This window comes from Hydractinia symbiolongicarpus, chromosome 9 (genome assembly GCF_029227915.1).
Source record: "Hydractinia symbiolongicarpus strain clone_291-10 chromosome 9, HSymV2.1, whole genome shotgun sequence".
NCBI classification, from domain to species: domain Eukaryota; kingdom Metazoa; phylum Cnidaria; class Hydrozoa; order Anthoathecata; family Hydractiniidae; genus Hydractinia; species Hydractinia symbiolongicarpus.
This window is the reverse complement of record NC_079883.1, coordinates 5,287,448-5,300,532: the sequence shown is the minus strand read 5'-3', so window position 1 is coordinate 5,300,532 and position 13,085 is coordinate 5,287,448. Positions and strand designations below refer to the sequence as shown.

Genomic DNA, 13,085 nt, shown 5'->3' with positions numbered 1-13,085 from the left:
GATTGTTACAACGAAAACATTGCGGAAAACTACGAGTTTGGCGATTAGTTTAAGATAAGTTTTCATAATTATTTTCAGGAACTGCTGTGACAACGAACAACCAGTTAATTCGACAGTTTACTGGAGTGGATAAAATTCCCGCGCTTCATTAATTTGAGTTTGTCTCACTATGGGCACTAAGATTTTAGCTAATACCAATAGCAGAAAAAAGTGCTGCTGTATGAAGCCTTAATTCACAACATAGTCTCTATCTAGTGAAGCTTATTGACCTTTTCACTCGTCCTCAGAGATTTTTTAAAGGAATTTTCTTCATTAGCAATTTTGGTAATCAAATTAGTATTTTCCAGTCCAACATGGACGGTACTCAGCCATGTATGTTCAAAACGATCTAGCAGCCACCTTCAAACCAATCCTAAACTACTCAGATAATGCAATACAGATCATCGTCATCTACTCAGAGCATGAGAGTCGTAGCTACTATGTACCGCCAACCAGATAACCACCAAAACAACAGATCAACATCAGAAACTACTCACAAGCAATAAATGAGCTACATCAAGTACTGAACATCTCCCTATCTCCAGCCATATTCATAATGGGTGACTTCAACCTACCTCACACCAACCTACCTCACACCGATTGCACCCCAAACCAAAATAGTAGCAGCGGTAAAAAAGAAATGATCACCATCACAAACAACCTACTACTCGAACTCAGTCTCACCCAAATCATTCGCAAACCTACACACATGGCTGGAAACATACTTGACCTTGTATTCACCAACAACACCATCATTCACGGTATCTCATTTATACCTACGCTCAGATCAATATCACACCACTGCTTCCTAGATATAGCAACATCTTATGTACCCTCACATATCCGACAACAGACAATTCCTAGAGTGTTCTCATCCCCATTCGATTTTCTAAATTACCAGAGTGAAAATGTAAACTGGACTTGCATAGCGGAAAACCTCTAAGCAGTCGACTGGGAGCGGAAAATCCAAGATCTTGATGTACCGGACATGCTAAAGTAATTTTGCAACATCTGCGCCAAGGCATCAGAAACACATGTGCCATCAAGAAAGATAGAACAAACCAACAGAAATAAAATTCCAAGAGAGAAAATGGCACTCATGAGAAGACGAACCAGGATAAACAAACAACTAGTACGCGTTACATCGCCACCACGTACTGATAGGCTCCAGACGGAACTAAATCAGATTGAAAAGTCACTGCAACTCTCAAATAGAAATTCAACCATCATGCAAGAAAAGAAAGCCGAAGAATCAATAAAGTGCAATCCCAAATTTTTCCTCTCCTACGCAAAAAAGTTCCAAAAGTCAAATCCACTGTTGGTCCTCTAATCAACGAGAATGGGAACTACATCTCTGATTCAAAAAAGATAGCCGATATGCAACTGACACAGTACTACAGGATGTTCAGCACACCAAAACAGTACACAAACAAACAAAATCAAAGTCCAAGCAAACCCTCACTACGAAACGTGATATTCGATGAAACACACTTCATTAGGACAATCAATGAACTCACAGCAAACTCCTCTTCTGGTCTCGATGTAAAAACGTCATAACCACCCCCACTCAAGCTGATTTGGACGAAATCATTTGAAGAAGGAACCATTCCAGACACACTAACTAGTGCTATAATAACACCAAAACACAAGAGTGGAAGCAAAACTAAAGCTGAAAACTACCACCAAATTGCCTTAACTTCTCACATCATAAAGGTCTTTGAAAGGGTTGTCCGAAATCAAATTGTGTCATTTATGGAAGAAAATAACCTGTTCAACAGCTCCCAACATGGTTTTCGTGGTGGACGGTCATGTCTGAGCCAGCTTCACCATTTCGACAACATTCTACAAATACTCTGCAACAACCCAAACGCTGATGTTGTATACCTGGATTTCGCAAAAGCTTTTGACAAGGTCGATATAGACATAGCCCTTAAAAAGATAGAAAACTTAGGTATCAAAGACAAACTACTCAAAAGGCTGAAGTCCTTCCTCAAAAACAGAACCCAGTACGTCTCAGTAAACGGTCACCACTCAGGCACCACAAAAGTCATCTCTGGGGTACCACAAGGAAGTGTGCTTGGACCGCTCATCTTTCTTATCCTTATGGGGGATATTAATCTTTCTGTTAAGGACGCATCACTCCCAAGCTTTGCAGATGATACACGACTTACAATAAAGGTTAGCTCTGAAAGTTGCATTGAAAAAATGCAAGCGACCTAAACTCGGTCTACGAATGGAGTAAACAAAACAACATGATCATCAACAATACAAAGTTTGAACTCCTGCAGTACGGAAAAGACCTAGATCTGGAGTCAAAGTCAAAGTACAAAACAACAGCATCAACACAAATCCAACCAAAAACACAAACCAAAGATCTTGGAATACTAATGACAGATGATGCTACCTTCAAATCGCACATAAATAAAATCGTAGAAAACACAAAACAACTTACAAGCTGGATTCTTCGAGTCTTTCGATTGCAATCACCAGAAGTTCTCCTACCGCTATGGAAATCCCTTGTCATCGCTAGACTCGAGTACTCCTCTCAACTCTGGTCTACTGCTAGTAAAGGACAAATCAAGGTACTAGAAGCTCTGCAGTAGAGCTACCTGAAAAAGATCAACTGTGTACACAGAATGATTTACAACAACGCACTTAAACAGCTCAAGTTGTACTCTTTACAACGACGACGTGAACACTATCAAGCCATATGGTCGCTGGAGAACAAGTCTATGCTATGTCCGAAAATACAAAACTGAGAAAAATCACATTAAAAATTTTGTTTGTATAGTTTCTATTTGTTAGGTAACTTAATTATAGCAATTTATCTGAATCCAGTCATCACTTTTATTGGGTTTTCAGGTGTTTGTCCACTTCATCATAATTTTGGCAATATAAAGCCATGTTTATTATTAGGATTTTTTAGTTTGCCGGAAGTATTGACTTTAGTCTGAGCCAGTAAAGGCATGAAACTGTCCTAGGTCCACCTACTTGGACCTAGGACTGTTTTGGTGTGCAGAAATTTACTACACAGTTTTATATAGTTAGTAAGTAGTTATTAGCGCATTTAGCAATGTTTAATAGCCTGTTGTGGACATGCATTGTTCAGAAAACAATTTACAATGCAGAGAAAATTTTCCCACTGAATTCTCAATTTTAACAAAAACGAACAATACCTAGCAGTCTTGTTCTCCAGCGACGATATACAGTTGGAAAATAGCTGAAGGCATTGTCCCAGACCATCACCCACCCATGCAAATCCACGCAACACAAAGAAAAGGGCGTCTCTTTCAACTACCACCAGTGCTTAACAATTCCACAAGCTTTGCTAAACTACACAACAGCTTCCGTTATTAAGCTCCAAAAACCTACAACGCCCTGCCTAAGTCTCTAAGAAGCATCACTTCATGTCCAGTTTTACAGTTTAAAACAGCCCTCGACAAGTTTCTCAAAACTCTACCATATGAGCCTCTGATCCCCGGGACAAACAAAGCCTCCGAAAACAGTATAGTCACTGTGGTTTAATCTAATCCTCATCCTCCTCCCTTTACAGATGGAGTATAAAAAGAGGACGAAGTGACTGACATCGTTTGTCCACGACAGTCGTGAAGTTACAACTTCAAAAGTTAACATAAGTAACATAAAGTAGCAAAATAATGGCTCAAAATTTGTTCGTAAAAAACGAAATGTATTTTTAGGAATTATGTACAAGCTTATGTTAGTTGATAAAAAAAAACTGTAAAATAACTAGGTCTGTCTGGGATGTTTTACGTTTGTTGAAAGTTTAGGTTGCAGTTTTTTACTTTTTTCGATGTGAATTATGGTCCCTGTCTTTTGACCGACTATGTCTATCATGGTCACGCTTCCTATCTCTATCATGGTGGCTTCTTTCGCGACTACGACTTCGCCGGCGACTTGAAGATCTATCGCGATTCCGAGACGATCTATCTCGGTCCCTAGAGGATTTATCACAGTCCCGAGAGCTGCGATGACGATCTCGATCTTTGGAATGTCTATGCCGATCTCTCTCTGAACTGTGATGACGTCGAGGAGAGCGCTCTTTTTCTTCTCTCTTTTTACGGGCGTATCTTTCGGCCTCTCCGAATGAGGAATCATCATTCTCAGGACTCTCCTTTTTCTGATCTCTTTCTCGACGATCCTCTTCGTCAGCATACACCTTACGATCGTCGCACAGGTTGTATTCTTTTAGGTATGATTCTATTTCTTTCTGGATAGGCACGGGTATTCTTGGAAACAATGTCCCATACCAATCCAGTTTAAGGAGAAAACTTCTAACCATTTGGCCGATTGTCATGGAAGATCCCTCACCTAAAATAAAAGTTTAATTTCACATCCCTAGAGTGCTAAGTTCACACCAGTAAAGAAATTTTATTAAAAGAGTGAGAAAATGTTCAAACTGTAGGATATAGATTTAAGTAAAAATCAAACAATATGCATAAAACATATCATCCTAAGTCCAACAAAAGCAGGAGTGTGTCACCGATTTTTATGAGTATATACTCATATGTCACAATAAAGACTTAGACCCTTTTCTGCACTATTTACCCCACCATACCGACATTTACAAGAGCTTTTCATAGTTATTAAAATTTAATCTGCCCAACATGACACGGCAATTTAACACGGTTCAAAACATACCTGCCTTTGGGTCTATTTCTTCATCGTCCTCTAAATACGGTTCGAACCATTCCCAAAATGTATTTGGATGTAAACAATATCGAATGTACATAAAACCCAACCCTCGAATATATGGCGAGTCTGTGTGGTTTAGCAATACATATAACTGTTTCTGAGTCAATTTCATTGTAAAAAGTTTAAACAATAAACAATAGCCACTGGAAACAATGCCACCAGCGCCAACCCCACGCACTCCTCCACACATACCAACTTGCCCATGTGTTTTCCGGCTTCCTTTTTCCCATGGTTCTAAATGAGCCACCTAAAAACAGAGGGAAACATACAGAAAAATATACAAAATGACAATGTTGAACAATTAAAACGGAAACCTTCCTAAAATTAAACATATCCCTGTGGAAAAAATGCAAAAAATAGATTTTTTATTAATTTTTATATACAATAAGCAGTTAGACGGGGACTGAGAATCTAATTTTAATTCTAGTATTTAATTTCTATTTCCAGGTCAAAAGAAAAACACACAAATAAGGCATTACAATATGTAATTTATGTTGCTTTTATATTATCACTTTAAATTAAAACCATAGAAAAAAGAACATGCAAAATACAATTAGATGTCCCAATATTGGGAAAAAAATTTTTCCCTCAAGTTAGTTGAAAATAGTTTGATATATTTCATAATGATTTGTAAAACGTACAATAAAAGTCTGCAATCATGGACAAAATGTAATGAAACAGCACACAACTAATATTTTGAATTTAGGCACAAGTGATCACATAGGTGGTTTCTATGTTACAGCCGTATATTTTAAATATTCACTTGTTACTGTGTACAGCAAACTTTTTAAACTTTAGATCCTTGGTTATTTGGTTAAATTCACTTTTGAAATATGGTAATTGTTGCTGACATCAGCTACTAGGGAATTTTACATGCTCTTAAACTGGTCCATGTGTGTGCAAAAGTAGCAACTTTGAAGCCTGCTGACTGCAGAGTAATGACCATTTTTCACCCTTTCGGCCATGTTTGAAAAATACATAAAAACTGCCTTTCATTCATTAATTTTGTACATAATTGTAGTTTTTAACCTGGAAGTGAGGACACGAAAAAATGATTTTCAATTAAAACAATGAATAAAAACAATTAAAAAAGGAATGAAATAATTAGGATAAGCAAAGAAAGAGAACAAACCAATTAACAGATTGAGACACTTTACTGTAGGAGCAGAAACTTAAAAGACTTTCACTAAGACCAAAAATGTCTTTACAATTGTAACTGCGCTGGTTACTGTAACAACTTGTACTCTTAGTGACTTCCTGTTTGTGAGGGGTGGGTGGATTTCTAAAAAAATTAATATGGGTGAGGGAAGTATCCATGAATTAAATTGGTTGGTAAATTTTCTGAAATTTGCCAACCCTTGAAATTGAAACACTAATTAAATAATCTATATTTCTGTATGAATTTCAATTTGCTAGAAAAATTGATTTTATCACCTGTTTTTTTAGCATGGTCCTTGTGTTTGTTCAGGTGTAGTGTCAATGTTGTTTATATCTTACACATACTGTGCTTTTTTGTTAATTTGGTTGGCATGTTCCATTGTCTCAATTTGTTATTGATTTCTGCTGAGAAGAAGAATTAGTGCAATGATACATTTGTATGTGGTTATGTGCCCATAGTAGCCTGCTTTCTTGTGGACAGATAGAAAACAGCTGTTATTAAAGAGATTTTAGGAACCCTCCTGAAAGCAATTATTTTAAGCCAAAAATTAAATTTTCAAAAATTCTTTCCTAAAAAAACACAATTTTATTTATAAAGAACTCATTCTTATGGCTGTGTTGTATCATTTTATGATGTCCCCAAGACTTTTTTTTAATGTTTCTTGGCAGTTAGTTCTTTTGACTTTGAAAATTGCATGAAAAAGGCAAGAAGATGCATACACCATGGTCTTCTTCAGTTCATTTCTTCACCCAAAGGTATTGTTAGGAATTTATATGAAAATATATGATGTGTATCATTTTCCTGGTAGGAAATGTGGAATAAATGTCTCAAACATTCAATCTCACATAAAAAAACATTGGCTAATCTACGTAAGCCAAATTTTATGTTTTTATATACGCTTATATTTTATAACAATGTAAAAGTTGTTTCTGGTTACATCATGTTGAATAACATTAGTGAATAAAATAAAATAAAATTCTGTATGGTTTCAAGATGTTGCACTGAAGGAAAAGTCATGTGGCTTCCATGTACCAAAGAGTTTTAAAAAGACCTCATTTCAGCAAGCTTTAATATCTTTTTGCCAGGCACATATTGTTTAAGCCAAAAGAGCTTACCATAAAATACAATGAAAAACATTCAAAAAATTTATGATTAACTCTAAATGTCCACAGAGATATGTTAATTTTGGGATTGTCTTTGTTTTTGCACAACTGACCTTGTAATATATTTCATCAATAACTTCATGAAATGTTTTTAGTTTGAATAAATCATTCTTGAAATAGGGACTTGATAAAATATTTGTCACAATCAAGTTATTAATGTTCATTGTTTGAGCATTCCCCCATGTTGGCAAGGCGTTACCTTTCTTTTTTATCTGTTCATCTTCTTCATCTCCCATCTTGGTGTGATAATTTTGCTTTTGTCTAAAATAGAACAGATAAACTTTTTTTACAACATGAAATTTGATTAGCAAAAATACGGAGACAAAGAGTTCAGACCAACACTAAAAATTCTCATCGTAATCTATACCCATTTTAAGTATGATATACATCTGACAAACACCAAGCTAGGGTATACGATGCTTTGTAAACGGAATAAAAAGCAAAATAATATAATATGGCCTGCCAGTGTCGCCATTTCTGCTTTAACTTTCTTGTTAAAAGAACGTCCGCGGGACGAAATCGGAAATTCAAAAATTTAAGGTATAATCTCAGGACTCGAAAATTGTGAAAGTTTATTTAAACAAAAATTATGTTCTGAAAATTATTTTTCCTCAACCCCTTTTATAATCAGCATGATACAAAGGTTTGGTTACAGAAATTTCTAATTTCACCCCCCTTTCCAAGTAAGTTTATATTTATTTCGGCTGCAATTTTGAAATGGTAAACTCGGCACCGTATGTTTTTTATAGCGCCAAAACCAAAAAAGAATAGCAACAACATACAGACGTACGTCACGACCAGAACGAACAATAACAGTGCTGTGTTCCTTTATGCATATTTATTCTCATATTTTTAGACCTTTTTTGATATTACCCTTTTTAAAATTTAACAAAAAATTATCTGTGCGAAGCAAACTAAGTACTTCCATTATGCTCTTTAAACTTAAAATCTTTGTAGACCATCTTACTCGTCGAACTGTCCCATATAGAATTTGTGAGGTAGTTAACTCTTTAGTTAAATCTTATCTCCAATAACTGGAAAGCAATTGTTTCCATGAATGTAGATGAATCATTCACTGAATTATCTATTAGATAACTTTTTCAATGTGATGTGTGGTGTATATATAGCTTTTTTGGCTTTCCCAACAGATGAGTTTCAATGTTTACGTTTTTACGGGATTCTTGAGCATGTGCAAAAAAAATCAGAAAAATCGAAAGGCAAAAAAATGCAGACCTGTGGGGGGGTTAAAGAAAGTCAAATTATGGTTAAAAACTTTTGTACTGTAGCATTTTTCACTGATATATGATCTAAATCTAAACTACATGCAAGCTATAATCTAATTTCAAGATCAAAAGATGGCTCTACCCGAAAATAAAGTTTTGAAAGGACTGGTCCACGGCTTACTGCCTGCACATTATTTTGCCTGTCGATTTGCGTAAGAGGTTTGGGGATTATAAACAACACACGTCACAATTAAAGTCGCCTATTCGCGTGGCAGCAAAAAAGATGCTAGAGTTTGGTAAAGAGAATTCTTTACCTGTAGATTTCTTCTTAAGAAAACATCATTTGAGGTTTAAACTATATGGAGTGTAGATTGATGCATTCTGATTTATTTGAATTTCTTTAAAGCCCTAAAGAAGGATTTTTATGAAATGGATTAAACGGAAAATGTATCTTAGCATATGCAGTTTTATTTGTCTTTATTTTGCTTCGAAAAATTCACTTTGCTGTTCCTACTTCCTAGTGGTGAAATATTTCACGGTAAACTTTAACCAATCAGAATGCAATATTCAGTGTTTATTCTCAGGAAAGCTCGTTACTGCAAAGAATTTAAAATAACTGTCTGGTTTTTAATATGCTTACATTCCATATTTTAAATTCTCTACATGTTCGTTTTATGTGAAAAACAAAAAGATATTTTGCAGCTAATTCGTCACTGAACAATTTTCTTTTTTAATTATATACTTTATAGTACAATCTTAATCAACCTATTTCTTCCATCTGGGTCAGTGAAAAAGTTAAATACTTTAATGGTTAATTTCAATCCTCTAATTATCTCTTCAAATAATTAATAGCCAAAGATGATTATGATCATTGCCTGTCGATGACAGCTGTAGCTGTCATAACGTAGCCTAGAATAAACTCGCTTGTTCATGACATGATAATATTTATATTATTCAATGACGATGACTGAACAGATAATTGGTAATATTTTCAAAATTACATCTTAGCTGTGTTGATGATATCTTAGTCTAGGTCATAATCTATTACCATTGTTAGAAGTCAATTGATTTAGCTAGAATGTACAGGTTGGCTTTGAATTAGCTTTGGTTGGGTAATTTCTTTACAATAAAACCAAAATCATTATTAACACTGGGGTGTGTGATAACGTTTGTTAAAAAAATATGATCAACAAGATCTTAAAGGTAATTATTTTACAATTGAAAATGCTATTTTATGCGCTGATATGGTTGATATCCTTAAGACAGGAAAATACGTAAAATATAAAAAAAATCTATCAGAATATTATATTAAGTAATGATTTTCACGTTTTGATTTTAGCATTGTACATCATTAATAACTTTTAACTTTCCATAATTTAATTACATATAAATATTGTTTGTCAGTATAATTTTAAAGTTTAATTAATTACATCACTACAACTTCTTTACTCATTGGTTGAAATTCCCTGCTGTGAAACTTGTACTACTGTTCTGCATGCTAAAACAGCACCCTCTGTCTGATGTACCGGGCAAAAGTGTATTGTTGGAGGAAGATATTTATAGAGGTGTAGTATCTGTAAAACGAATACAGCTTATCTCTTAAAAAAACACCCAATGCCCTAGTGTTTACAATGTTCAGTGCTATTATGTTAAAAACATTTTGAGATTGAAATGTTAGCTTTAAAAGTTTCATATTTTAAAGCCATAGATGACTGTGTTTTCGTTGTTTTAGAAGAAAATATTGGTTAACATGAACATGAAATTGTATTTGCTTCTTGTAATACTCTGACTCTCGTTGGCACTTACACATTCAGCTTAATTTTATTTAGATGGCATTGCTGTTTTATATTATAGGCAATAAATAATAATGGACACAAACATTCAAGTTGGTATACGAGTGAGGCCTCTAATAGAGAGGTAAAGATTTCTAATTTATTGATAGAGGCATTTAGCTTTTTACTGCTTAATTAGGAGGGTTTTTTTAAGACATGGCGCTGTAGATTAGTGGTTACAGCTCTCGTACTCTGTGCGGGAGACCGGGGTTCGATTCCTCTTGACGGCGATTCAACATGGGCGAGTGAATGTTACCATAGCCCCGGGTTAACCCAAGCCATGTGAGGGAAATTGGGAAGATGGCACACTGTGTGGGCCGTTGGATGTTGCTGGGAGTTGTCTAGTAGAGCGCAGACCCTAATTGAGTCTGCGTCGCTCAAAATGAGCATTAAATACTCTAGGACTCTCCATCTAAGCCATGGCCCCTCCTGGAAATAATAGACAGGGTATATCTCTCGATATTTGTGAGGCTAGCCATGTAAAATATGCACATCTCTCTACATATAATAATTAAGCATGCGTGCAAATTTGTGCACCCAGAAGAATTTTGTAGTACCTTGATAAAGTGAAAGGCTAAAAATTTCTTTCGTTTTTTCACAAAATGGTAACAGAAAAGGCAGAATTTACGTTTAAAATACAGTTAATCTCCATTGACTATGTGGCTCAGGATGGAAGAGTTGTGAAAGCAGTTTGTGAATATTGCCTACTGTAAACAAAACTTTATTTAGAGGCGAGTTAAGGAAAAATCTAAAGTGCAGGTTTTAAAAATCCCCTGAAAGCTATTGGTTAAAGGTTTAGTACATACACAAATCAGCTCTGGGAAGACATGTCATTGATGAAAATTTTATTCACAATTGATGTAGGAAACATTTACAAATATTTTTTAATATATTTAAATCTATTTAAAAATTTGATCATAAAAAGTAGAAAACCTGACGAGCGGACAAAACATTCATTACTAAGTAGAATTTGTTGGACATTTTTTAAAATCCATTGAAATGTCTTTAAGTGATGATAACACAATCATGGCCAAGGCTTTAAGACCCTTTAGTCCTCGCAATGTAATGTCTTCTTTATATTGTAAGTTTTTATTGACTTATACAGACCATTTTGTGAGAGCACGCACGCCCTTCTTTCCCACACACATATTTGTTTAGGCGTGCGATTAATGGCACATACAAATCTTTAATATCTTATGTCTGATAAAGCTTCCAAAAATTTTTTAAAAAAAGCGAAATACGAAATCAGAGAACCATTTGTGACCATTATTTTAAATTATAAATTTTCTTGTAGCATATATTAACCTTGCAACAGTTTTAAGTGTTTTCTCATTAACTTTGAGCACAAAACATCCTAAATCTCTTAAAATTATAAAATTTTGAAGCTGTTGTTAAAAAAAACTGGAAAGTCAAGGAAATCATATTTCGTGCCACTCATCTTAGGAGTTATTTTGGGAACTGTCAGGCAATGTTTAATCCTTGAACTTCTAAGAATTGAAGTACTTGTAGCCATATCTTGTGAAATTCACACCATTGATAATTGTTCTGGATGTGATGAGGGTGATAGTAACACTGCAATATTTTTACTTTTCAGAGAAATCCAAGCACATCAAAGGCTCATATGGAAAACAGATGACAATAGGATTTACAACCATGACAAAGGAGATTACCAATTTGGTATGATTCAAATTCTAAAATTATTGGAATAAATTTAGTACTTAGGCTCTTAGGTTATTTGGTTAGATTCAAAACTTCAAACTGAAATAATTCTTGCTCGCCCCCCATTGCCTACAGTGCCGATCGCGAGTAACTATACACAAGTATTAAACTACGGCAGGGTGGCCAGCACCTGGAAAATCCTGGAAATACCTGGAAAATGGAAGGGTGTCCTTGAAAACCTGGAAAAACACTTCTTATGGTCAAAAATCCTTGAAAAAGAAGGTTTTTTGATAACTGTCCTGGAATTTTTCACTAGTAGAATATACAATACTTATAATATGTCAAATCATTTGTCTGTAACAATATTTTTAAATATTTTCTTACTTTTTGCAAGCTGCCAAGAACTTAAAAATCTCATTACTCGATTCGATAGAATCATTGAAAGAAGGATTGATAAGTGAAACCATATTGGCTGAAAATAACCAAAACAAGGCAGCTTCCTTTGTATACTGCATGAAAGCAAAAGAAAAGGAGCTGGAAGTAGTGTGTAAACAAATAGAAACCCTTGAAGAAGAGCACAAAAAGCTATAATATATAATATGATTTATATAGACAATACTTGAGTTGTGTTATATTCATTATTTTGTTTTCTTTGAGCACCTGAATGACAAAAATTTGACTTATTATGATGACGTTTATTGTGCTAAAAGAGTAAATGGTAACTTCTTTGCTAGAGAATTTTTATCTTTGCTGCTAAAAACAAAACATTCAACATTGATTCATATTTTTGTTTGTCCCATCAATTTTGTTTCATTTGTTCGACTTAGTTTTGACAGTTATATTTTACGTAGAAATGTGTTGTCATTATCAATTCTAATGTAAAAATGTTTTTGAGAGCAAAAATGTCCTGGAAAAATTTGATTTTGTCCTGGAAAAATGCCTAAATATGTTTAAAATTCCTGGAAAACTCCTGGAATTTCATTTTAAAATCTTGCTGGCCACCCTGTATGGGTACGAGTAATTTCTTTTGTGGGTATTCCATGAGTATGCGACAAGTATAATGGGCGTACTTTTTGCTACTGCATTCACAGTGCTTGCTAGCGTGCACAAAAGGCAAACGATATAATTAAACGAGAAACTGGTGGTTGACTTTTTGTTGACTTATCAGCAGTCTAATTTAGAACTATGCCACAGTCTAAACTGATTTGCATTATATTCAACTCAACTGTGGGAAAGTGCGCACTAATGCAAGCTATATATGATAGCCAGAACGAGGGAGAACCTCATTTGCCTTTCA

The 13,085-nt window shown here is 34.8% G+C and overlaps 3 protein-coding genes across 4 annotated transcripts in view; 2 read left to right on the top strand and 1 right to left on the bottom strand.

Annotated features, from left to right (window-relative positions):
* The first annotated feature begins 595 nt into the window (after positions 1 to 595).
* Positions 596 to 2,259, top strand: LOC130657750 (uncharacterized). Its single transcript, XM_057460757.1, has 4 exons — positions 596 to 949; positions 1,061 to 1,171; positions 1,255 to 1,509; positions 1,612 to 2,259. Exons 1-4 carry the CDS (start codon positions 596 to 598, stop codon positions 2,257 to 2,259), a joined length of 1,368 nt encoding a protein of 455 aa, XP_057316740.1.
* Positions 2,260 to 3,706: 1,447 nt separating this feature from the next.
* On the bottom strand, positions 3,707 to 7,571 carry LOC130656361 (pre-mRNA-splicing factor 38B-like). 2 transcript variants are annotated; one of them, XM_057459198.1, is made up of 4 exons: positions 7,442 to 7,571; positions 7,128 to 7,335; positions 4,699 to 4,999; positions 3,707 to 4,368 (listed from the first exon to the last, which is right to left on the bottom strand). In XM_057459198.1, the coding sequence occupies exons 2-4, from the start codon at positions 7,308 to 7,310 to the stop codon at positions 3,839 to 3,841; spliced, it is 1,014 nt and encodes a 337-aa protein (XP_057315181.1). In that variant the 5' UTR covers positions 7,311 to 7,335; positions 7,442 to 7,571; the 3' UTR covers positions 3,707 to 3,838. The 2 variants fall into 2 exon arrangements, with proteins under 2 accessions (XP_057315181.1, XP_057315182.1); XM_057459199.1 differs by lacking the exons at positions 7,128 to 7,335; positions 7,442 to 7,571 and adding an exon at positions 6,187 to 7,076.
* A 2,574-nt stretch (positions 7,572 to 10,145) lies between these two features.
* The window catches only part of LOC130656327 (uncharacterized), a 32,892-nt gene continuing 29,952 nt past the window's right edge, over positions 10,146 to 13,085 (top strand). Inside the window, exons 1-2 of the mRNA XM_057459157.1 lie at positions 10,146 to 10,214; positions 11,724 to 11,806. Of these exons, the coding sequence (XP_057315140.1) occupies positions 10,165 to 10,214; positions 11,724 to 11,806 (133 nt within the window). The 5' untranslated portion in view covers positions 10,146 to 10,164. The remainder of the gene's footprint in view (positions 10,215 to 11,723; positions 11,807 to 13,085) is intronic.